Raw genomic sequence first — 25306 nt, 5'->3', positions numbered from 1 at the left:
GAGAGCCTTCCCGCCCGGAACACGGGATTGGTGCAGAATCCGAGAGGCTCCATGCGCCCCGGGCCTGGCTTGTTTCCACAGTGGGGGCTCGTGCTTCCGCCCCCTGCGGCTCTTCTGAGCCCCGCCCCGACCCTGCGGTAACTGGGCCCGCGACGTCCCCGCCTCCGTGCTTGCCGCGTGGCGGGTGGGTTCCTCCGGGTCGGGGCCCCGTGCCGCCTGTTCACCTGGGGCGGGACTGTGGCCCCATCCCACAGGTCTCCCGCCCGTGCACCTGCCGCCTAACGCCGCGCGCCGCGCCGTGCGCCTGCCCCGCGCTCCCCGTCCGCCTGCCCCGCGCTCCCCGTCCGTGTGTCTCCTAGTCCCCAGCGAGGGGTCTGTCTGTTCCCCTGGCAGGCTGACCAAGGGGCCGGCGTCACCGCTACGTGCGGCGGGGCCGGCGCGGCGGGCGGGGTGAGGGCGGCGCTGAGCGCAGCGGCGGCAGCGGCGGCGCGGGAGGCGGGGAGGCGCGGCGCGCCGGGGACAGCGGCGGACGGCGGCGGCGGCATGCGGCTCCTCGGGCTGCCCATCGTGGGCTGAGGCGGCCGCAGAACGGGCGGGAGGCGCGGCGGCCGGGCAAGCCGAGGGCGCAGCCAGCCGGGCGGACCGCGGACAGCGGTCGGGGCGCCGCGCCATGGGGCGAGCCGGGGGCGGGGGCCCGGGCCGGGGGCCGCCGCCACTGCTGCTGTTTCTGGGGGCCGCGCTGGTCCTGGCCTCTGGGGCCGTGCCGGGTAGGTATGACTGCGCCCGGGACCCCCGCGGCCCTCGTGCCCCACCCAGGGCAGGGGTCCCGCTGGCGGCGGGGACAGGTGGAGCTGTGAGCTGTGGCAAGGGGGCGGGGCACCGCCTGGCCGCGGCCGGGCGGCGGAATGGTCCCAGGAGGCGGTGGGGGTCCGGGAAAGGCCGACCCGCGTAGGGGCCGACCCCGGTTGGGGTAGCCGGGACCCAAGCGCGCGGGCCGCGGTGCGGACTGGGGGCGGGGCCGGGGGCGGGGCCGGGGCGGGGTCTGAGGGTGAGACTTCGGGGCGGGACCTGGAGCTGAGGGAGGACGCCTGTGGACTCGGCTCAGGGTGGGTTCCCGAGGGTGAGACTTCTGGGTGGGCCGAGCTGGGGGCCGCCCTGGCCTGGCTCTTCAGACGGCGGGGCAGGTCGGGCGGGGCCGAGCCGCGAGGCGTTGGGCGGGGTGTGATCCTGGTCTTGGGGGCAGACTCCGGGACGGGGCTTAGAGGTACCGGGTGGCTGGGGTCACACTGGGGCGGTGGGGTCTGAGGGTGGCGAGGTCTGGGTTGACCAGGTCTAGGCGAGCGGGCCTGACCGGGGCGGGCCGGGGCTCCAGGGCTCCTCAGCGCGCCGCCCTGACGCCCCGCCCCTTGCCCTCCCGCCCGCAGCGCGTGAGGCGGGCAGCGCGGTTGAGGCCGAAGAGCTGGTGAAGGGCAGCCCGGCGTGGGAGCCGCGTGCCAACGACACGCGGGAAGAAGCCGGCCCACCAGCGGCTGGGGAAGATGTGGCGTCGTGGACGGCGCCCGGTGGCGAGCTGGCCGGGCCAGAAGAGGTGCTGCAGGAGTCGGCTGCGGTGACCGGCACCGCCTGGCTGGAGGCTGACAGCCCAGGCCTGGGAGGAGTGACCGCAGAGGCGGGCAGCGGCGATGCCCAGGCCCTTCCAGCTACGCTCCAGGCTCCCCACGAGGTCCTCGGGCAGTCAATCATGCGCCCTGCCATTCCTGAGGCTACAGAGGCCAGCGGGCCACCCTCCCCCACCCCCGGCGACAAGCTGAGCCCAGCTTCTGAACTCCCCGAGGAGAGCCCCTTGGAGGTTTGGCTGAACCTGGGGGGCAGCACACCGGACCCTCAAGGGCCAGAGCTGACTTACCCATTTCAGGGCACCCTGGAGCCCCAACCGGCATCAGATATCATTGACATCGACTACTTCGAAGGACTGGATGGTGAGGGTCGTGGCGCAGATCTGGGGAGCTTCCCAGGGTCACCAGGAACCTCAGAGAACCACCCTGATACTGAGGGAGAGACCCCTTCCTGGAGCCTGCTTGACTTATACGATGATTTCACCCCCTTCGATGAATCTGATTTCTACCCCACCACATCCTTTTATGATGACTTGGATGAAGAGGAGGAGGAAGAGGAGGATGACAAAGATGCAGTAGGAGGTGGAGACCTAGAAGATGAAAATGAGCTTCTAGTGCCCACTGGGAAGCCTGGTCTGGGGCCCGGGACAGGCCAGCCCACCAGTCGGTGGCATGCTGTCCCTCCACAGCACACTCTGGGGTCGGTCCCCCCCGGCAGCAGCATCGCCCTCAGGCCCCGCCCAGGAGAGCCAGGCAGGGACTTGGCCTCCAGTGAAAATGGCACTGAGTGCCGCAGTGGCTTTGTGCGGCATAACGGCTCCTGCCGGTCAGTGTGCGACCTCTTCCCAAGTTACTGTCACAATGGCGGCCAGTGCTACCTGGTGGAGAACATAGGGGCCTTCTGCAGGTAAGGGCATGGCAGGCAGGTGCATAGGGACACTGAAGAGTGTATGTGAGGCCGACTCAACAGAGGGCAGCGTAGCCGGGCGCGTTGGCTCACGCCTGTAATCCCAGCACTTTGGGAGGCTGAGGCAGGCGGATCTCCTAAGGTCAGGAGTTCAAGACCAGCCTGGCCAAGTTGGTGAAACCCCATCTCTACTAAAAATACAAAAAATTAGCTGGGCGCGGTGGCAGGCGCCTGTAGTCCCAGCTACTCAGGAGGCTGAGGAAGGAGAATCATTTGAACCCGGAGGGTGGAGGTTGCAGTGAGCCAAGATCATGCCACTGCACTCCAGCCTGGGTGACAAAGTGAAACTCCGTCTCAAAAAAAAAAAAAAAAACAGAGGGCAGCGTGACAGGCACAACTTGCAAGAGGTTGTACAGTCGCAGGATTCCCAGGTGGAGAAATGTTCACTCAGGCTTCTTCTACAGAATTACTTGGTAAAATGCACTTCCTGTGACCTTATCACTAGGAGAGGTTCCTCAGAAATAAGATTATGTCTTTCCTCTGTGTGTTGTGTCCTTACCCAAACCCTCAATTACAAAGGCAAAATGAGGCCGGGCGCGGTGGCTCACGCCTGTAATCCCAGCACTTTGGGAGGCCGTGGTGGGCAGATCACCTGAGGTTGGGAGTTCGAGACCAGCCTGACCAACATGGAGAAACCCTGTCTCTACTAAAAACATAAAAAATTTAGCCGGGTGTGGTGGCACATGCCTGTAATCCCAGCTACTCGGGAGGCTGAGGCAGAATTGCTTGAACCCGGGAGGTGGACGTTGCGGTGAGCCGAGATCACGCCATTGCACTCTAGCCTGGGCAGAAGAGCGAAACTCTGTCTCAAAAAAAAAAAAAAAAAAAAAAAAGGCAAAATGAAGGGACTTCTTTAAGAGTTTTGGAAAAAGGGCTGGGTTGAGGGGTGTTTGCTGGAGGGTTCTGGTGGTACTGGTGAGAGGGGTAGGCCCATAAACCTACTCTGTGGGATAAAGACAGCTGTTGAACGCCGCTCCATGCCTTGTGCTCGGCGGGAGGAGGGGCCAGTTCCCTGGAAGGGAGGTAGGCACGCAAACTCAAAAGGGAGGACTTTCTTGGAAACAGACCCCAAAATGCAGCCACTCACGCAGATAAAATCAAGCTGAGAGTCTTCGCATTGCAGATGTGCGGGTGTTTCTTGACTTTGGGAGGTGGCTTTTTTCTTTCTACTTTGATGTTTATCTACCTTGGGATATCAAATCCATAATCCTTTTAAAGACTCAGAGTTTAGTTTTCCTAAGGGCATTGTCTGCAGCTCATCAGTAATTACCCTACTCACCTCACTCTTAGGAACTGTCCTCACAGTGAGGTATTTAACTTGCTGGAGAGCTTGCAGCCTGATTCCGGAAGAATCCCAGGTTGGGGTGATCAGGTGGTTTGCTTGTCTCCTTCCTTTACAGGCTGTAGAAGTGGAGTAGAGCCCTCAGACTCCTTTGAGGGTTGTCTCCATTAGTCCTAGGTGGAGCATTTCTGTCATCTGTGTGTCTCTTTTTATTTTTAGTAGAGATAGGGTTTCACCATATTGGCCAGGCTGGTCTCAAACTCCTGACCTCAAGTGATCCGCCCACCTCAGCCTCTCAAAGTGCTGGGATTACAGGCGTGAGCCACCACGCCCGGCCAGGGTATCTCTTTTTCAAGTGTCATTCTCCATCCTTCTTGTTCTTGTTCGTTCTGCAAGTATATGACGAATTCAAGTTCCTTAGGTCTTGATGTAGTATATCAGAGAATAACATGTAGAAAGCAATGAGTATTTTGTCCTTGGCGTTGTAACTTAAGTTCCAGTTTCTTTCTATGAAGTTCTTTTGTTGTTGTTGTTGTTTTTTGAGACGGAGTCTCACTCTGTCGTCCAGGCTGGAATGCAGTGGTGCAATCTCGACTCACTATAAGCTCCGCCTCCCAGGTTCATGCCATTCTCCTGCCTCAGCCTCCGGAGTAGCTGGGACTGCAGGCGTCCGCCACCACGCCCAGCTAATTTTTTGTATTTTTAGTAAAGACGGGATTTCACTGTGTTAGCCAGGATGGTTTCAATCTCCTGACCTCGTGATCTGCCCTCCTTGGCCTCCCAAAGTGCTGGGATTACAGGCGTGAGCCACCGCGCCCGGCCGAAGTTCTTTAATGGTCATGACATTAGGGTCACTCATAGGATGTGACCACACAGTTCTTGGAGTGGTCCAGCCATTGCCAGAAGGAGGTACTATGATTAAGAAATTGTAGCAATTTTATTTTTAAAAAGAAAATATGGCAATAAACTAACTTGCCAGTTGATTAAGGGCTACCAGAAATATGAGGAAACCCTGTGATTTTGCTCCTCAAAATTCAGTTTGGGGGACTATAGTGATGATTTCAGCCTGGGGGCTGTGCAACCTCTCTGCAAAATCATCATCTTTCATCCTATTGGAGGCCTGGAATTTTCACCTTCAAAGTGAACTCCCCATAATAGTATGAAATTTGGAGCCCTTGCTGCCTCTAGAGAGCTGTAAAAGTCCCCAGAATCTCCTGGAACTCTCAGAAAATTCCCAAGTGGAAGAATAAGATTGTCTTCCTCACTAAGCTACATGGCTCTGCCAGCATGGGTCTACCAGCCTCTCACTGCCTCACAAGGGCTTCTCCACGTGTCCACTCCAGTCCAGTTCCCCTTGCTTAACTTCCATCCCAGGATCACATTCGGGCCTCCCTACCAGATTCCTCCCCTGGCTGTGTACACCCAGGCCTGGCCACGGCTTGAAAACTATTTTTGCATTCCACTCACAGGAGACTGCTGAGCCGTTGGTTGCAGACTGCAGTGTGCCTTTGTCTCTGTCACCCTGACCCACTGCAGGGAAATGAGCAGAGCTGTGGCGGAACTTCTCTAGAACACTGGGGTAGAGGCCCCACTTACAGGGGTCTGCATTCCCTGGCAACCTCAAACAGATAGCCTCCCCATGATGGCAGAGGCTCAGCTGGAAAATGAAGAATTTCTTGCTAGCCATGTCTCCCCACCCTATTCTAGATGTGGAGTAGCCAGTTTTCTGGTGCATAATTTCCCCGTTTCTGGACCCCTTTCTCTTGTCTGTCATTCACCCTGAGGTTCATGTCCTCTCTCCTTTGCCTGCCTCTGTATCCTTCCACATCTTTCCTCTTTGAAGCAGCCTGGTTCCCATGGAAACAGCAATGTCATTGGAAGAGTTGGAGCCTGGGAATGTCCCCAAGGGCAGGAGAAAGTCACTCAACAAAAAGACTAAAACCCACCCAGAGGGTTGATTCTCACTGTGCTTGCATGACAGTTCTCATAGTACTAGGATAGGGAGCTTTAGGGGCAGAACTTGGGGGGCTGCAGAGATAGAAGAATCTACATCCATCTTTCTATTTGTCCTTGTCTGTCACTTCCTTATTTTTAGGTGTCTTCTCAGCCACGTGAACTAGGTGGGACTGCAAAGCAGCAAGATAGGTTTGCATGTGCAGGGCAGGTCCTGGGACTTTGTGGCTGTAGCTCTTATTCCTCTTGTTTTTCATCTTTCTTTCACCCAGAGCCCAGGGCAGGGAGAGGCCTGAGAGGATCCTGTAGGTGTCTTCATTGAGGCTGCAGAGCAGAAGACCAGGATTCCCTTCCCTCCTTGGTCACTTAGCAGTCAGAGAACTTTGACCAGTTCACTCAGTTTCTCTACACCTCGGTTACCTCATTTATATCACAGACCTCAGAGCTCCCTGGCCCACTTCATAAAATGGTTGTAAAGGCAGGGGCGATCACACCAGCTCTGAGGTCTGTGCAGATTCGGAGCATTGCAGTTCCTCTAGATGGCCTTCGGAACAAGCTGTGGAGATAGGAGTTGGGGTCAGGGCCTAGGCCCTTACTGTGGCCGTGGCTGCCTGCTCCATCGCCACGGTTTCTCAATGTCGCTGCTGCAGGTGCAACACGCAGGACTACATCTGGCACAAGGGGATGCGCTGCGAGTCCATCATCACCGACTTCCAGGTGATGTGCGTGGCCGTGGGCTCGGCTGCCCTCGTCCTGCTCCTGCTCTTCATGATGACGGTGTTCTTTGCCAAGAAGCTCTACCTGCTCAAGACGGAGAATATCAAGCTGCGTAGGACCAAGTGAGTCTGTGTCACTCACCCATCCACCCAGGTCAGGGTGTGGGAGGCCCCCCGACGCTGCTGCACCCCTCCAACTGATCCAGGGACTTTGTCGTGAGGGTTTCTGGCACCTGTGCTCCATTCCCAGCTTTTTTGTCTGTGCTAAAGATTCACCCAGGCTCATCTGTTCCTACACAAAATGTGCTGGAGCTGCAGCAGAGGTGAAGCCCCTGTGGCACACTGCCACTGTCCAGCAGCTTTCCCAAAACCCTGCCCTAGGCATCTGAGAGCCTGCTTTGAAAAAGGCAGCCAGCATGTAGCTACTCCTCCTCTAGTCCCCAAGTAAGTTACTCAGTCTGCCCACCTGACTGATAGACCCTTCTTCCCTGGACTGTGACAGCCAGCGGCCAGTGCGAGATTTCATTCACAATTCTGCGTGGAGGAACTCCATCTCCTTCACATCTGTCACCCAAAATCAGCTCCTCCTCGGTGAACACTGAGGAGAAAGGGTTTATTTAGCACCACACTGCATTGCTTTTTGAAAGCTAGTCAAGCCTGTGTCCAATCAGAAGTGCAAGAAACTTAAGAAAATCCTCTTTACCTCTCCTGAGTAGAATTATGTGGGGAGAACTAGGGTTAACTTCCTCTACTGTGGATTTTAAGGGCCATATGGGATGTAGAATCTTATTTCAGCTCTTCCCTTGGCAAAGCAGTGACTGTTGTGTGCATGTGAGAATCAACATGTGTTTGCCTTTAAGCCCATGCCTTGAACACTCGGATGTGACCTTATACGCTATGAGAAAATTACTCCTATTACTAAGTAAAGTTAGAAAACCTTTTGGAAGTGTCACAGGAGTCACAAAAGGGAGATTGGAGTTCAGCTTCCTTGGGACCCCAGAGACAATTTATGCAGAACTGCCCCCACTTCCCTTTCAACCTGTTGCCCCATTAATCCCCCTCCCCTTGACCTGAGACTCCCTCTAGAGAATGTGACTGAAGGACTTTCCCTGGGTCCTGGGAAAAGGACAAAACACCATCTGTTGCTCCTTTGCTGGGTAGACTCATGCAATGTACAGATGCCAGCAGCTCTCTGCAGCCTTTCAGCTAACTGCTGCGGGGCTGGTACGGCCTCTCCATTGTGCCTGTGCACTGAGGCGGGCTGCATCTACACACGTGATCACTCCAGAAAGACACAGTCCTGGACCCCTGGCTTCTCATGCCTACACCAAGGGGGTGGGTGAGCAGGGGTATCCAGGGGGCAGGAGATGGGACTGCTTCAATCACGGCAGCTGCTGATGAGGATGGGGGAGAGAAAGGAACAACAGCCAGGGGAGTGGAGAAGCAAGAGCTGAGGCCAGGTGCAGGACCCTATTCTAGGGCCTCCTCCTCTAGCCAGCCCTGTGTTTTTCACAGAGCATGGCCCTCTTGTTTCTCCACATGCCTTCTTTCTTTCCCAAGCCTGGTTACTGCTTTGATGGTGTGACATGTGCCTGGTGCACTGCAGATACTGCCATAATTTATTTATTCTAAAATATACCTTTTTTCCCCACATATTAACATCTCTGAAATTGGATTGTGTCTTACAATCACTGCCATCTTTTTTTTTTTTTAATTTAATTGAGACAGGGTCTCACTATGTTACCCAGGGTGGTCTTGAACTCCTGGGCTCAAGTGATCCTTCCACCTCAGCCTCCCAAATAACTGTGACTACAGGAATGCACCAGTGTGCCCAGCCACTGGCATCTTATGATCACTGTTGGCCATATGGTAGTTATGATGTAGTTGTAATTCCCTGGCATGCACAAATGGGTTCCTAGCTGTTCCTATTGTTGTCGGTCCCTTATCTAAAGTCTAAATGAGCTACTTCAAGTATATAAGAAAAGCTCAGTTGGGCATGGTGGCTCACGCCTGTAATCCCAGCACTTTGGGAGGCCGAGGCAGGTGGATCACGATGGGTGGATCACGAGGTCAGGAGTTCAAGACCAGCCTGGCCAAGATGGTGAAACCCCGTCTCTACTAAAAATACAAAAAATAGCTGGGCATGGTGGCAGCCACTTGTAATCCCAGCTACTCGGGAGGCTGAGCCAGATAATGCTTGAACCCAGTAGGTGGAGGTTGCAGTGAGCCGAGATTGTGCCACTACACTCCAGCCTGGGTGACAGAGCAAGACTCTGTCTCAAAAAAAAAAAAAAGCTCTAGGTGATAAGAAAGTATTGGATGATGGTTTAAGTGGTGGAAGTGTTTTTATTTTTTCTTAATGGTACATCAAATAATGGTGCATCTTATTACAATCCATGGCATTTGGCTGGATGCTGTGACTCATGCCTGTAATCCCAAGACTTTGGGAGGCCAAAGCAGGAATACCACCTGAGCCCAAGGGTTCGAGTCCAGCCTGAGCAACATAGAAAGACCTCATCTTTACAAAAAAAAAAAAAAAATTGTTTTAAGATAATCTGGAAGAAGGAAGGGAGAGCATTAGGACAAATAGCTAATGCACGTGGGGCTTAAAACCTAGATGACGGGTTGATAGGTGCAGCCAACTACCATGACACACATATACCTATATAACACACCGACATATTCTGCACTTACATCCCAGAACTTAAAGTAAAATTAAAAAAAAAAAGACAATCCATGGCATTTGATGAAATACAGTATTTGGCTGGGCGCAGTGGCTCACCCCTTAGCTTCCCAAAGCTAACACTTTGGGAAGGCTGAGGCAAGCAGATTGCTTGAGCTCAGGGGTTCAAGATCAGCCTGGGCAACATGGTCAAACCCCATCTCTACAAAAAATACAAAAATTACCTGGGCATGGTGGCATGCACCTGTAGTCCCAGCTACTTGGGAGGCCGAGGTGGAAAGATCACTTGAGCCCAGGAGGTCAAGGCTGCAGTGAGCTGTGATTGTGCCACTGCACTCAAGCCTGGGCAACAGAGAGAGACCCTGTCTCAAAAAAAAAAAGAAAAAGAAAAAAGAAAAAGCCTTTAAAAACCGATAACAAGCACCAGGTACAGTTCTGTACTTACCAATAAAATTTAAAATACTTTTTTTAATAAAGAAATAAATACAGTATTTGTTTTTTGTAGGGATTTTTTGTAATTTTTTTTTTTTTTTTTTTTTTTGGAGATGGAGTCTCGCTCTGTCAGCCAGGCTGGAGTGCAGTGGCACGATCTTGGCTCCCTGCAACCTCCGCCTCCTGGGTTCAAACAATTCTCCTGCCTCAGCCTCCCAGGTAGCTGGGATTACAGGCGCCTGCCACCACGCCCAGCTAATTTTTGTATTTTTAGTAGAGACGGGGTTTCACCATGTTGGCCAAGCTAATCTGAAACTCCTGATCTCGAGTGATCTGCCCGCCATAGCCTCCCAAAGTGCTAGGATTACAGACGCGAGCCACCACGCCCAGCCGAAATACAGTATTTGATCCAGAAGCTGAGACATTGTCATGTTTTGCCGTGATTATTTCACTTACATGTTTCCTTCACTCTTCTCTCCTAACCAGCAAATTCCGGACCCCATCTGAGCTCCACAATGATAACTTCTCCCTCTCCACCATTGCCGAGGGCTCTCACCCAAATGTAAGGAAACTTTGCAACACTCCCCGTACCTCCTCCCCCCATGCCCGTGCCTTGGCTCACTATGATAACGTTATCTGTCAGGTAACTTGTTTTCTTCACATCTCTCCTCTTATGCATGCTTTGGCCCCTGGCCCATGTCTGATGTCTATTTCAGAGTATGAAATCCCCAGAGAGCTCTGGAGGTCAGCCTAGGGCAACTGAGTTGGGCAGCAAAGGTGGGAATAAGCACTTGATGGTGTATCACTTATTTGACAAGCAGAATTTTCGATACAAAAGGTCTTTTTCTTTTTAAAATTTTTGTAGAGATGAGGTCTCCCTGTGTTGCTCAGGCTGGTCTCGAACTCCTGGCCTCAAGTGGTCTTCCTGCCTCAGGCTCCTAAAGTGCTAGGATTATAGGTGTGAGCCACCTGCCTGGCTGAGAAGATCTTTTTCTAGGGTTATTCATGATTTTTAGCTTCATCTATGCTTTAGAAGTCTGATTATTGTCTTATTTTCCATATCAGGGAGAAAGGCTCTGCTTTCACTGCCGGGGAATTTCATGGTGGTCAGTGAAGCAAACAGTGGTTGCTCTTTGGGATGGGTGGAAAGACTTCTGTGTCCTTGCTGCTATTTGAGGATCCTAAGAACTGGCAGGGTTATACACAGCTGGTTAAGGCCAAGGCCCGAATACAAAACACTGGCAGAGCCTTCAGTCCAGGAGTAATCCTGTTCTTAGGAGGATGGGCTTATAAATATCAGTTGAAATCCAACAAAAGATCCTAATAGACCATTTTCTAAAGACCCTGGCCTAGTGTATTGCCTGGATTAGACTGACCAGTCAAATACTAGAGAGAATTTCAAAAACAAGGCAGAAACCATATCCAAATCTCAAATCATGCCACATCCAAATCCTAGAATTCTCTATATAATGCAGGTTCCATACTTCAAGATAAATGCATTTTTACACAGATTGTTACACAGATAAGCAAGTTAAACTGAGACTTCAGACTGAAGCAATGGACTTTAAGAGGAAATTTAGAAGAAGTTCTTAGAAATCATGGACCATAGAGTGTCAGACCTCACAGGGGCCTCAGCACTCTAGACCAATACTGTCCAGTGGAACTTTCTGTGAAATGGAAGTGTTCTATATCTGCTCTGTCTACTACAACAGCCACTAGCCACTTGCGGCTGTAGAGCTCTTTTAACTACCACATTACACAGTGCAGACCTAGACTCCTGGGCTCAAGTGATACCCCTGCCTCAGCCTCCTGAGTTGCTAGGACTAGAGGCATGTGCCACCACACCTGGCTAATTATTTTAACTTTTGTAAAGTTGAGGTTTTGCCATGTTGCCCAGGCTGGTCTCAAACTCCTGGGCTCAAGTGATCTTCCTGCCGCAGCCTCCCAAAGTGTTGGGATTACAGGTGTGAGCTACCATGCCTGGCCTTCTTCCTTTTATAGATGGGGAAATTGCAGCCCCAGAAGGGGGAAGAGAGAATAAGAGTAAATGTGTGGCCTCATTCACAAAACCCCAAAACAGGAAATTTTGGCCTGGTAGAGGAGAAGTAAATGGTGAATTTAAATATGAAATGAAAGAGGTAAACTTAGGATAATTTTTTAAAGTCTTTGATGTAAAGGGTAGAAAAAGAACAGATTATTTCACTTGGTATGTACCAAGATACAACAAGTAAGGTCAAGATGAACATTATAACCAAGGAAACACTATGTTTTATAAACTCTAAAATTGGTCACCATGTTCATCAACCCACAGAGGGCAGGACAGAGTCTCGGTGAGCACATTATCCCACCCTCTGCAGTAACATGCACACAGTTACCACTTGCTGAATACTAGTGAGTGATGGCGGGCTATGGGGGCTCTCAGTTCCACTGGCTGATCTGCCATCCTGCAGATGGCAGCAGGTCTGCCAGGACAGGAGCTCGTGTAGTCAGCATGTTCACTGTCCACGGTTGGACAGAGTCCTCCCACTCTGCTTGACAGAGTGCAAGCATCCTTAGGAAAGTTTCTGACCCTTGTGTTTCTGATACCACAGCTTCAGACACCTTTCTTCTTCCCAGAGGGGGAAAAGAAAGAGCTCCTCTTGGAGGGCTTGGCTACACAGCCGGTGCGAAGGTTTCTTGTTCTTGGCTGATCCAGCTTTGTGGAAAGTGAGGCTTTTGTACCTGAACGCTGCCACTGACCCTTAGTTCAGAAGATGGCAAGCCCTGAAAACAGCAGAGCAAGGGGTGGTCAGCCACGGGAGGGTGGTGGTCGGCCACGGTGGGTGGTTGGCCACAGGCAGTGGTGATCTAGCATGGGGCTTGGGGGTCAGCCACGGGGCGGGTGAGGCTGGTCGGCCATAGTGGGCTCTGCCTGAGACAGGGTGATGGGGTGGCCAGGGCGGCACTCAAGCCATCCCTTAGGAAGCAGCAAGATCTGGCTCTGGTTCTCTCCTGGCTCCTCTTGGATCTTGAGGCTGGTGCCTTTTTTTATTGTAACCAAATACCCAGACTTCAAGGAGATTGAGGCTGGTGTCTTTCCGTCAGCTTGTGCCCAAGGGGTCATCATCCTCTCCTCTCTGAAAGCACTGTGGATGTGAGGGGTGACTCTCCTATCCAGCAGGGAATGTAGTGGTGGATTTTCTACCTTCATCTCTAATTCTCTCCACCTCACCCAAAGGTCAAACTTAGTCATATTCAAGATCTTGTGGGCATTGACGATGAACACGGTTGCCACTTGTTTGTGAAGTGAAGCGCTGCTCACTGCTACAGCCGCCACACTCACTGCCTGCAAGGGGTGCCAGCAGCCGGGGAGAGTGAGAGATCCTCCAGATGATACGGGAGGAGAGACAAGGGGGCGCCGGAGTCCAGCCTGCCTCGTGGCTTCTCCCCACCCCTCTCTCCCCACCCCCAAACTCCTTGCTGGTATTGGTTTTCTCTAAAATTTTGGAGAGTTTTATTTATTTGCATCGAGGTGTTATTTCTTTTACATACGTAAAATAGATTGAGCAGGTCATTTTCCTACACTGTCGCAATCACCTCTACCAGCCACACTCGGAAAAGATTGCAAGCAAAAAAGTCTGGGGCTTTGGGCCTGTGACAGGGAAGGGTCAGTGGCTGGTATCTGTGCCGGTGGCGCCTCTTTCCCTCCTCTGCTCCTCTCTGCCCTCAGGCTGATGTGCGGCTCTGTAGCTGGTGGGCCTTAGGCTGAGTCTGTGTGAGTGTCTTGCATAGCTGAGCAACCAGCCTTGAAGGGTATGTCAGGAGGCACAGAGAATGTAGGAAGCTGCCCGTGCTCCAGGCACACTGCGTGAATGAAGCCACCAGAAACCCAGGGCAGCTGCCCCAACACTGGGCTGCCCTGATGGTCCTCACAATGGTGCTGTCGAGACCGTGGGGGTAACTTGGGTTGTGCTAAGATTTGACAGACCTTCCGGGATTTCAGTTTATTCCTAGGATTTCTCCATTGATGTTCCTGTGCTTTTTTTTTTTTCCTATTTAACTCTTTCCTACTCTCCAGACTCTTCTCTTGCATGTATTTGTTAAAGCACTGACTGCCCCACCCTCTTCCAATAGATGTTTGCCTCTGGCCAGGCTTGAACCCACATGACCCCTGGGTTGAAGGGTGCCCATATGCCAGATGTTGATCCAGCTCCCTTGTGATGAGGTACTTCTATTAAGTCAAAGGCTGTTGGACCTGCTGTGGAATTCAGCTACCCTTGGCTTAATAGGATCAAGTTCTGGAGCAAACACCTGAGTTAGGAGAGCCCCATCTTGGTGTACACATTCCTTTGCCTCTTGTGTTTGTTGGAGGTATTCAGCTTGTCTAATAGCACTGTTTGCATATCTCTTGCTTTTGGGATATGCTTCTTCCATCCCTTGGCTCAGAAGGCAGTTTTCTAATCTGGACCCCATGAGCCCTCGAGGGCTCAGGTTTAATCTGGGAGCCCACCTTCATGGCATCAGAGCTCTGAGACCAGGGTCTGTGAGGAGTCACTTAGTCCACTTTTCTTCACATCATGAGAATGTTTCTGTACCCCGGTATGCCCCCAGAGAATATGTGATGAAGGAGTTGAGGGTGGGAGGTTATCTTGAAAGACATAAAAGCAAGTTGTATCCTTGTAAGAGGAGAGGTGATTATAAGTCCTCTTGTCCTGTTCTAGATTTTAGTGTGATTCAAAGTCCATCCTACCTAGGATACTTATAGCTCAGCTCTCCAGCTTTCATGCCCATGGTTTCCCCCAAACAGTACAGAAGTACACGAAATAAAAAAGTGCAGCTCTACTTCACCCCCACCTCCCTCTCCGTAAAGTACACACATGTGTATATATATATATATATATATACACACACACAAACACACACCTATATCTATATTTTTAAAACATAAATGAGAGTTTGCTATACATGTTCTACCCCTTACTTTTTTTCTATCAGTGTATGATGGAGATCTTTCCGTCTCAGGAGATGGACATTTATGTCACTGCACAGTGTTTTGTGATTCTAAGCAGTGATTGACCATTCAACTGGCCACGCGTGCTGGGTGCAGCTGCCTTACCTGACATCTGCCTCAGTACTCTATGAAGTTCATTTTCTTGTTCTTGTCTCATTGGAACAAGAAACATGTGTTCCCCTGTCTATAAATCATGTGTGAAGTCTTTGAAACTCTACTAAATTGTCCTCCTTAATCTGGGCCTCTGGAGAAGCACCGAGTGAGGCTGTGGGCAGTGGGCAGCTGGCAGTGATTTCCATACGCACAGAACTCATGGACGCCCCAGTGTCCTGTGTGTACAAGCACCATGGAAAGCCCGGGGTCTCTCCCTACTTTCTTTCCAACTCATCACTCCCATAACCTAGTGCTGTTATGGGTCAAACTCGGTAGCAGGCAGCACAGATGAGGGCTCACCAGACTTCTATGGAGAACACTCTGGTCCTTAAGCATGATGGTAATCTTGAATTTTGGTAGTGGTTAAAGCAAGAATGGCCTTAGCTAGCTGGTCAGATTAGGACACTCTCTACCTTCTTGTCATCCATGAATCTGCCTTAGTGGTTACACACTGTCTTCTATCAGCAGAGTTCCAAGCACTTACAACAGCTATTTGGGGCACCAGAGAAAGAACTGAGGCCCACTGAATTGCACTGGGTATATTCCCCTTAGATGGTCCTAAAGGAAATGAGTAAAGCAAGATTTGCCACAGAAGTTCTCTGAACGTGCAGAATGTAGACCTGGAGGACTATGTGCTAGTGTGAGCTTCCTGAGAACCTTTAAGAGGCAAATTCAGGCCGGCGTGGTGGCTCACACCTGTAATCCCAGCACTTTGGGAGGCCGAGGTGGGTGGATCCCTTGAGGCCAGGAGTTCGAGACCAGCCTGGCCAACATGGTGAAACCCTATCTCTACTGAAAATACAAGTTAGCCGGGCATGGTCACGAGCGCCTATAATCCCAGGTTCTGGGGAGACTGAGGCACGAGAATCCCTTGAACCCAAGAGGTTCAAGATTGCAGTGAGCCGAGATCACACTACTGTACTCTGGCCTGGGCGACAGAGCAAGACTCCGTCTCAAGAATAAATAAATAAATACGTCAATAAATACATAAATACATAAAATGCAAATTCAGCTCAGGTTCAGGAGTTTGTCAGAGGGAGCTTGTCACAGGGCTGTAGGCAATATACATGGATTATTACATTAGAATCAGCAGTACGAATATCATGTGATGCAGAGTGTGGCAAGCCATTGAGGCAGCCAGGGTCATTCGGGCTTGGATTGAGGACATACCTTTTTAGCTAGCATCTTTTAGCAGGTTCACTTGTGACAATGAGAGGCTGACACATCTTTGACCTCTAGTCAGTGGAGATGCTCTTACTGTGAGGAGAGAGGCCCCAGCATAGCCAGGAGCAGTTCTGCACTTTACCAGTTCTATGCATACCCCACTGTATACACTGATGAGACATGTTCCCTGACCAAGACATCTTTGTGAAAGCAAAACTCAACAGGATGGAAGGCCAGAGGAAGGCCGGGCTCAGCAGGCCCCGCAGAGCTCATCAACACATGAGGCTATAGAGGCACCTGGGCCAAGGGACTCTTTCTCCCCAATCTCCGTCCAAGAGAAAACCTTGGACATGGCCCAAATTAAAGTTATTTGTAAACTGATTACTGTCAAGTTTTCCTCTCTGCCTGGCCATTTCTTGTAAGGATGACTTTCCTAAAAAGTTGCTGCTAATGAGTTACTTTGGTTCCTTTTAGTTCATTCAACTCTTGGAGCTTTTTCCTTGTTTCAGTGATGCTTCCTTCAACCAGATAGAAAAACCTGATATTATTATTTGATTGCTGTATGCATTGTCTCCCCCCCCACAACTTTTTCCCTCTTCCAGGATGATCCTAGTGCTCCCCACAAAATCCAGGAGGCTCTCAAGTCCTGCCTGAAAGAGGAGGAGTCATTTAACATCCAGAACTCCATGTCGCCCAAACTTGAGGGTGGCAAAGGTGACCAGGCTGACTTGGATGTGAACTGTCTTCAGAATAATTTAACCTAAAGCAGAGCAAGAAGAGAGGAAGCGGGGGTAGTGGGTGGGGGGTAGGGGAAGAAACATTATCTCCTCTTGTACAGAGTCTATTTCTTGTAACCATTTGTTAAACTCTTTTCTTTTTCTGATCTCGTGGCATGCTTTTATGTATTTTGTACAGGAGGCAAAAAAAATACTTAAAATAAGCAAAGAAACTGAACAGAATTGCATACATTGGGTTGTTTTGTCTGTGCTGTCTGTACATTGCTTCTGCTGCTGTGATTTCTAAACCTGTGCTGTTATTCAACTGACTTTTTTTTGTACTTTGACCCACCTTTTTTTGAAATACCAGTAAAAAACAAAGTTCTTGAAATAAAACTTTTTAAAAAGTTATTCATTTTCTTAGTCATTGTGTCCACTCCTTTAAGTTTGAGTTGAGTAACCTTCATTGAAGATGTTTGTTTATTTATTTATTTATTTTGAGATGGAATCTTGCTCTGTCACCCAGGCTGGAGTGCAAGGCTCACTGCATCCTTGACCTCCCCAGCTCAAGTGATCCTCCCACCTCAGCCTTCTGAGTAGCTGGGACTACAGGTGCAAGCCACCCCACCTGGCTAATCTATAAATTTTTTTTGGAAAGGCAGGGTCTCACTATGTTGCCCAGGCTGGTCTCAAATTCCTGGGCTCAAGCAATCTGTCTCCTCAGCCTCCCAAAGTGCTGGAATTACAAGTGTGAACCACTGCACCTGGCCAAAGATGTATATTTATTTATATTTATTTATTTGTTTATTTATTTTTTTGAGACAGAGTCTTACTCTGTTGCCCAAGCTGGAGTGCAGTGGCGCGATCTCGACTCAATGCAACCTCCACCTCCCGGGTTCAAGCGATTCTCATGCCTCAGCCTCCCAAGTAGCTGGGACTACAGGTGTGTGCCACCATGCCTGCCTAATTTTTGTATGTTTAGAAGAGACGGGGTTTCACCGTGTTGGCCAGGCTGGCAAAGATGTATATTTAAACATGTTTGAAATATCAGAAATGTTCTGTGTGTTTGTCTGCTTAGGCTATCACGACAAAATACCACAGACTGGGTGGCTTAAACAGCACAAATTTATTTTCTCATGGTTCTGGAGGCTGGAAGTGCAAGATCAACCCAATAGGGTTGGTTTCTTATGAAGCCTCTCTTCCTGGCTTGCAAACAGCTGCCTTCTCATTGCGTCCTCACACAGCTTTTTCTCTGTATGCATGTGGAAAGAGAAAGATCTTTGATGTCAGTTCCAGTTCTTACAAGGACACCAATCCTATTGGTTTAGGGCCCCTCCTTTATCACCTTTTTAATCTTAGTTAGCCCATTAAAAGCCCTATCTTCAAATACAGTCACAATGGAAACTGGGGCTTCAACATATGGATTTTGGGGGAACACAATTCAACCTGTAACAGTCTGTATCACCTATTATTAAGAATACTCTGGCTGGCCGCAGTGGCTCACGCCTATAATCCCAGCACTTTGGGAGGCCGAGGCGGGTGGATCACGAGGTCAAGAGATTGAGACCATCCTGGCCAACATGGTGAAACCCCGTCTCTATTAAAAATACAAAAATTAGCTGGGCGTGGTGGCGCATGCCTGTAGTCCCAGCTACTCGGGAGACTGAGGCAGGAGAATCACTTGAACCCGGGAAGCAGAGGTTGCAGTGAGCTGAGATGGTGCCACTGCACTCCAGCCTGGCGACAGAGGGAGACTCTGTCTCAACAACAACAACAACAAAAAAACTCTTTCAGGCCAGGCATGGTGGCTTACACCTGTAATCCCAGCACTTTGGGATGACACAGGGGGATCACCTGAGTCAGGAGTTTGAGACTTGCCTGGTCAACATGGCGAAACCCCATCTCTACTAAAAAAACTATATATATATATATATATATATATATATATAGTAGCCGGGCATGGTGGTGGGCACCTGTAGTCCCAACTACTCAAGAGGCTGAGGCAGGAGAATCACTTGAACCTGGGGTGCGGAGGCTGCAGTGAGCCAAGATCGCACCACTGCACCCCAGCCTGGGCGACAGAGTGAATCTCTGTCTCAAACAAATATATACACTTTCATTCTTTCAAAAATGCTTAGTAAGCTGGGCAGCATGACACACACATATAGTCCCAGCTACTCTGGAGCCTGAGGCAGGAGGATCACTTGAGTCCAGGAGTTCTGGGCTATAGTGCACTATGATGATCAGGTGTCCACACTAAGTTTGGTAACAATATCTTGTCCCCCTGGGAGCATGGGACCACCAGGTTGCCTAAGGAGGGGCGAACTAGCCCAGTTCAGAACCATAAAAGGTCAAAACTCCCGTGGTGATCATTAATGGGATTAAGCCTGTGAATAGCCGCTGCACTCCAGCCTGGGCAACACAGCTGAGACCCTGCCTCTGAAAATTAAAATAATGTTTATTAAGCACTTACTCTGAGCCAGGCACTATGCTAGATGCTAGGAATACTAAATGAATAAAATAGATCCAAACCTCAACAAGTTAGTAGTCTGCTTGAGAAACAGACATAAACAAGCAATTGTAACAGTGTGTCAGTATTATAGTGTGTCAGTACAAATAATTAGAATAGTGTGTCAGTGTGTAGAAAGCTATGAGAGTTGGAGTTAAGATTTCAGGGCAGGGCGCCGTGGCTCACACCTGTACTCCCAGCACTTTGGGAGGCCAAGGCGGGCAGATCACGAGGTCAGGAGATCGAGACCGTCCTGGCTAACACGGTGAAACCCCGTCTCTACTAAAAATACAAAAAATTAGCCGGGCGTAGTGGCGAGTGCCTGTAGTCCCAGCTAAGCGGGAGGCTGAGGCAGGAGAATGGCGTGAACCCAGGAGGCGGAGCTTGCAGTGAACCGAGATCATGCCACTGCACTCCAGCCTGAGCGACAGAGCAAGACTCCGTCTCAAAAAAGAAAAAAAAAAGATTTCAGAAAGCGGCCAGGTGCAGTGGCTCACACCTGTAATCCCAGCACTTTGGGAAGCCAAGGCGGGAGGATCACCCGAGGTCAGGAGTTCGAGACTAGCCTGGCCAACGTGATGAAACTCCATCTCTACTAAAAATGCAAAAATTAGCTGAGCATGGTGACGGGCACCTGAAATCCCAGCTACTCGAGAGGCTGAGGTAGGAGAATTGTTTGAACTCGGGACGAAGGTTGCAGTGAGCCGAGATCGCACCACTGCACTTCAGTCTGGGCAACAGAGCAAGACTCCGTCTCAAAAAAAAAAATATATATATATGTATATATGTACACACACACACACATATATACATTTTATACATATACATATATATACACACATATATATATTTTTCCGAAAGGCTTCAAAGAGAGGAGGTTTAAATTGCACTTTGAAGGATAAGGAGGCATTTTTCAGGATAAAATAGGAGATGAGGGTATTAAAGGCAAAGGTAGAATACTCAGGAAAGTAGTCTATATGATGAGTGTATGACGAGGCTGAAAAGGGCAATTTAGGACAGATTACAAACAGCCTTGAATGCCATTTAAGCACAGAGCTGAAGGATGGTCAGATTTGTTTTGTGTAAAGACAACTCTGGAGACAGTGGGTAAGGCAGATTGAGGATGGGGTTTGTAGAATGGGGATGGATTAGAGAGTGAAGATTTCAAATAGCCAGACTTACCAACGATTGGAGGAGTTTTCTTGAACATTTTGCCTGTGTTCAATCTGTGATCATTCCAATAACTGGAATCCCTGTGTGTTTCTGTCACCTAATTTCTGCTGGTTCTCCCTGATGTGTGTTCACATGTGCCTCATTTTTTACTTTGTGCTAGACATTGTATTTGAAAACCTGTTTATTAAAGTATTTTGAAGCCTAGGACGATTTCTCCCTCCAGAGAGGAATTTTATTTGCTTCTGTCAGGTACCCAGGAGCTCTAGAATTCTGGGGTCACAGTAATCCAGATTCAAGGTTGGAGATTTTCTAAGCCACTGAAACCAAGCCACAGACCTGTCAAACTATGCAAGGGCTGGTTTGCTTCTGGTTTATCCTTAACCCTAGGGTATAATCCTCTCAGGTCACACCTCAAAACAGGCAGTGGTTTACCAGTATCCCACCGTTGGTAGGCCCCGTACTCCAGCTTCCCCTTCCCAGCTCTACAAAACTTTCAGAAACACAACCCGTTCTCTCCATCGCCTCTGCTAAATGGGCAGTTGCCTCCAGGCCCAAGTGGCCCAAATGCTGGGCTCACCTGTCTGGATTCGTGTCCTCTCTGGGATGTTAGCCTAGTAATTCTTTAGTATCTTGTTAGCTTTTTGATGCTTTTCAAATGTTTTGGCTCCTAGTGCAAGAGCTGGTACAATTTACCTAGCCTCCCATTTACTAACAACAGAAGTCCTCTGTTTTCATCTTGGGCCTTTTACCCAGATGGTGTTTAGCTGGCGCCATGAGCTCAGGCTGCTCTTTGCTGTGGCATAGGGCTGCATACTGGGACGTGTGTCATGGGTTCCTAACCATATCTCTTACCCACTTTGGACAGCTCGTTGGTTCTGCTTAGGACTTCCTGGACTCTGTTAACTAGGGAACCTGTCTTTCATGGTTAAGTACCTCTGGATCCTTTCATAAGAAGGCCCAATCAAGAGGGACTGGATATAAAAGTACTTTGTTGGGCCGGGCGCGGTGGCTCACACCTGTAATCCCAGCACTTTGGGAGGCGGAGGCGGGCGGATCACGAGGTCAGGAGATCGAGACCATCCTGGCTAACACAGTGAAACCCCGTCTCTACTAAAAAATACAAAAAATTAGCCGGGCGTGGTGGCAGGCGCCTGTATTCCCAGCTACACGGGAGGCTGAGGCAGGAGAATGGCGTGAACCCGGGAGGCGGAGCTTGCAGTGAGCCGAGATCGCGCCACTGCACTCCAGCCTGGGCGACAGAGCGAGATTCCGTCTCAAAAAAAAAGTACTTTGTAGGCCAGGCGTGGTGGCTCATGCCTGTAATCCCAGCACTTTGGGAGGCCAAGGCGGGCGGATCACCTGAAGTCAGGAGTTCAAGACCAGCCTGGCCAACATGGTGAAACCCTGTCTCTACGAAGAAAAAATACAAAATTAGCCAAGCATTGTGGCAGACGCCTGTAATCTGAGCTACTCGGGAGGCTGAGGCAGGAGAATCACTTAAACCCAGGAAGTGGAGGTTGCAGTGAGCCGAGATCACCCCATTGCACTCCAGCCTGGGCTATAAGAGCGAAACTCTGTCTCAAAAAAAAAAAAAAAAAAAAAAAAAAAAAAAAAAAGCACTTGGGAGGCTGAGACAGGAGAATTGCTTGAACCCGGGAGGCAGAGGTTGCAGTGAGCTGAGATTGAGCCACTGCACTCCAGCCTGGGCGACAGAGCGAGACTCCATCTCCAAAAAACAAAAAACAGTGCTTTGTAAATACTAGATCCCAACCAGACATAACGGTTTTTTAGTATTGTGCTCTGTTTTGTTTCTGCCACAAGAGTGTTATGAAATATGTGTCAAAGCCCTTGGCTCTGTCTCACCTACCCAGCACAATGCAGGAGGGATAGGAACGCCCAGATCAGGAGGGGAGCAGGAGGTGGTGTAGGCCTGTGGAATAGAGTTACTGGAGGTTGCCAAGAGTCTTTGACCCAAAGAAGGGGCTGAAGTGTTAGAACAGGGTATATTGATTTCCATCTGTGCCTGTCCTATTTCCTGCCAGAGTGTTTGTGCTTCTTGATGATTGTGATCCACAGGCCTGGCAAGAGTCCTCTGGAGACCTTGTCCTTTCTCAGATAATTTATCCTGATGAAAAGTCTCATCTGTGCTCCAGAAAGCAGCACTAAACACTGAACTTGGAGCTAGAAGTTCTCTCTGTTTAGGAGCCATGTGCTTTCTGAACTTAAGGCTTTTCATCTATAGAATCTTTGCCTTTTCCTAGGACTAGCTAGGCATCAGGGATATAGCAATGAAGAAAACAGACCAAAAACTTTGCCTTATGAAGTGTATTTCTCAGTGTCATGAAATTCATTCAGGATTTTCCAGGCCCAAGGGAAAGGGCGGGTACCAGCAGGGGAATAGGGGCAGCTTCACTGGTCCAGGAGCAGGGAGTGTGGGAATACCGCCCTTGCTGGGTGCTACAGCAGAAGCTCTTTCCTCAGCCCAAGAGTTCATTGCAGGCATACAACCAGCTACGGGGAAAGAGTGAGGAACTCCTCTAAAGCAAGCTTGGAAATAATACTGTCTTCTGAGTGTATAACCATGAGATGACACAAAGTACATAGGAACAAGATTGCAGAGTTACCCTAAGGACTCAGATGACCAGCCAGACTAAGTAACACTCTGGCCAATGGTTTATCAAAACCAGAAGAAGAATGTGACGATCAGAGGCATTCACCTCCTGGTACCCATGTGCATGCAATTCTGGAGCACATACCTAGGAGCAGAATTGCTAGAGTGGAATTTAACTTATCTTCACCTTTACAAGATCATAGTTAAAAGTGGTTGTATCAGGCTGGGCATGGTGGTTCATGCCTGTAATCCCAGCACTTTGGGAGACCAAGCCAGGAGGAGCATTTGAGGTCAAGAGTTCGAAACCAGCCTGGCCAACATGGTGAAACCCCTGTATCTACTAAAAATAGAAAAATTAGCTGGGCACGGTGGCACACATCTATAATCCCAGCTACTTGGGAGGGTGAGGCAGAAGAATCTCTTGAACCCGGGAGATGGAGGTTGCAGTGAGCTGAACTCACGCCACTGCACTCCAGCCTGTGTGACTCTGTCTCAAAAAAAAAAAAAAAAAGTGGTTGTATCAGTGAATGACTCCCACCGACAGTAGATGAGCTGCTTTTGCTCCACATCCATAGCAGTGCTTGATAGTTTTATACTTTGTCAATTTTAGCGATTCTTGTTGGCTAAAATGTAGTGGCAAGTAATAGTGATTTTAATTCGCATTCTCTAATTATTAATGAGATTGCACAGCTTTTTTTTTTTCGAGACAGGGTGTTGCTCTGTTGCACAGGCTAGAGTGCAGTGGTGCAATCATGGCTCACTGCAACCTCAACCTCCTGAGGCCAGGCTTTTCCCACCTTAGCCTCTCAAGTAGCTGGGACTATAGGTATGTGCCACCACACTTGGCTAATTTTCTAAGTTTTTGTAGAGATGGGGATCTCCCTATGTTGCTCAAGTTGGTCTCAAACTCCTGGGCTCAAGTGATCCTCCCGCCTCAGCCTCCCAATGTGCTGGGATTACAGGTGTGAGCTACTGCACCCGGGTTGCACAGCTTTTAATATGTTTATTAGCAATCTGGATTTCTGCTTTTGTGAAGTACTTTCTTAACTCTTGAGTCCATTTTTCTTTTAGGTTATCTTCTTCTTAATGATTCAAGGGCATTCTTTAAATATCTTGTTTATGAGCCCCTTTATTCTTTATATGTGTTGCAAATTTTTTTCCTATTTATGACTCCTAATTTCACACTATTAGGTTAATATTAAAGCTAGTTTTTATGTAGTCAAATTTATCCATCTTCCTTTATGGTTATAAAATCATTCCTGAAGCATTGTTTCCACCTGAAAGTCACATGAGAATGTCACTCGTACCCTAATAGCAAGAAAAAAGTCAGAAAACCTACACAATCACAACTTCTTAAGCCCATTAAAGTGTTGAGGTCACGAGGCAACCAGATACATTGAATTGCAAAGGATGACAAGCCCCTCTAAAGCCAGAGAGGACACAGGGGCTGCTTTATCCAAGGCAGGAGCCAGGAGGAAGACGCAACACCACAAAAGCAGGAAGAAAGACAGTTAGGATGCGAGCGCATGTGTGAAGGTGGAGTGTGAAGAGTAGGACAGTCAGAATCCCTGGAGCTCCAGATAGGAGAGTGCAGCCATGCACAGCCTCTTCCACAAGCCTGTTTGGTGCTCACAGGAAAAACTGGGTGGGATTAGCCTGGTCAACAGTGTGAGACCCCATCTCTATTAAAAATTAAAAAATTAGCCAGGGATGGCGTGTGCCTGTGGTCTCAGCTACTCAGGAGGCTGATGCGGGAGGATCACTTAATCCCAGGAAGTCAAGGCTGCAGTGAGCCATGACTGCACCACTGCACTCCAGCCTGGGTGACAGCAAGCCCCCTCTCAAAAGAAAAATAAATACAAAAAACAAAAAGAAAAAAACTGGGTAATGGGTCTGAGACTTGAGAACACCAGTCAGAGGTGCACAGGAAGAAAACCCCACTCATTTTCCAGACTCTTCTAGCAATCCAAGCAAAAGCCTTAAGCTGCCGAAGGAGGGACAAGAAACCCTCCTGGAAAAATCAACTGCCTCTGGAAGGGGTGCAGCAAAACCCTCTCCCCACTACAAGCCTGGCCACAAATAACTGTTGGGGGATGGGCAGGAACCCCTCCTGCCATCAGTTCCAAGCAAAGGTACTGTCACAGAGGCAGGGGTCAAAGCAAAGACATATCCACCTGGTGGAGGTGGGGAAAACCTTCCTGGGCCCAGAACCCTGCCCTGACACAAAGCAGAAGCCGGCCACCACTGAGGCAGGGGCAGAAAACTCTCCCACCCAGCCCTCCACGGATACAAGCCAGAGTTTGGCTGCCAAGGAAGGGAAGGGCAAGAAAGCCAAGAAAGC

The 25306-nt window shown here is 49.7% G+C and overlaps 1 protein-coding gene across 4 annotated transcripts; it reads left to right on the top strand.

The window, feature by feature from the left end:
• Positions 1-159: 159 nt before the first annotated feature.
• CSPG5 (chondroitin sulfate proteoglycan 5) lies at positions 160-17083 on the top strand. Of its 4 annotated transcripts, none has more exons than XM_031009779.3 (5): positions 160-767; positions 1425-2523; positions 6469-6657; positions 10136-10292; positions 16559-17083. In XM_031009779.3, the coding sequence occupies exons 1-5, from the start codon at positions 671-673 to the stop codon at positions 16718-16720; spliced, it is 1704 nt and encodes a 567-aa protein (XP_030865639.2). In that variant the 5' UTR covers positions 160-670; the 3' UTR covers positions 16721-17083. The 4 variants fall into 4 exon arrangements, with proteins under 4 accessions (XP_030865639.2, XP_030865640.2, XP_055238218.2 ...); XM_031009780.3 differs by having other exon boundaries at positions 464-767; positions 10136-10211; XM_055382243.2 differs by lacking the exon at positions 160-767 and adding an exon at positions 1048-1106.
• The last annotated feature ends 8223 nt before the right edge of the window (positions 17084-25306 follow it).

This window comes from Gorilla gorilla, chromosome 2 (assembly GCF_029281585.2).
Source record: "Gorilla gorilla gorilla isolate KB3781 chromosome 2, NHGRI_mGorGor1-v2.1_pri, whole genome shotgun sequence".
NCBI classification, from domain to species: Eukaryota; Metazoa; Chordata; class Mammalia; order Primates; family Hominidae; genus Gorilla; species Gorilla gorilla.
This window is presented reverse-complemented; position numbering and strand designations above follow the sequence as displayed.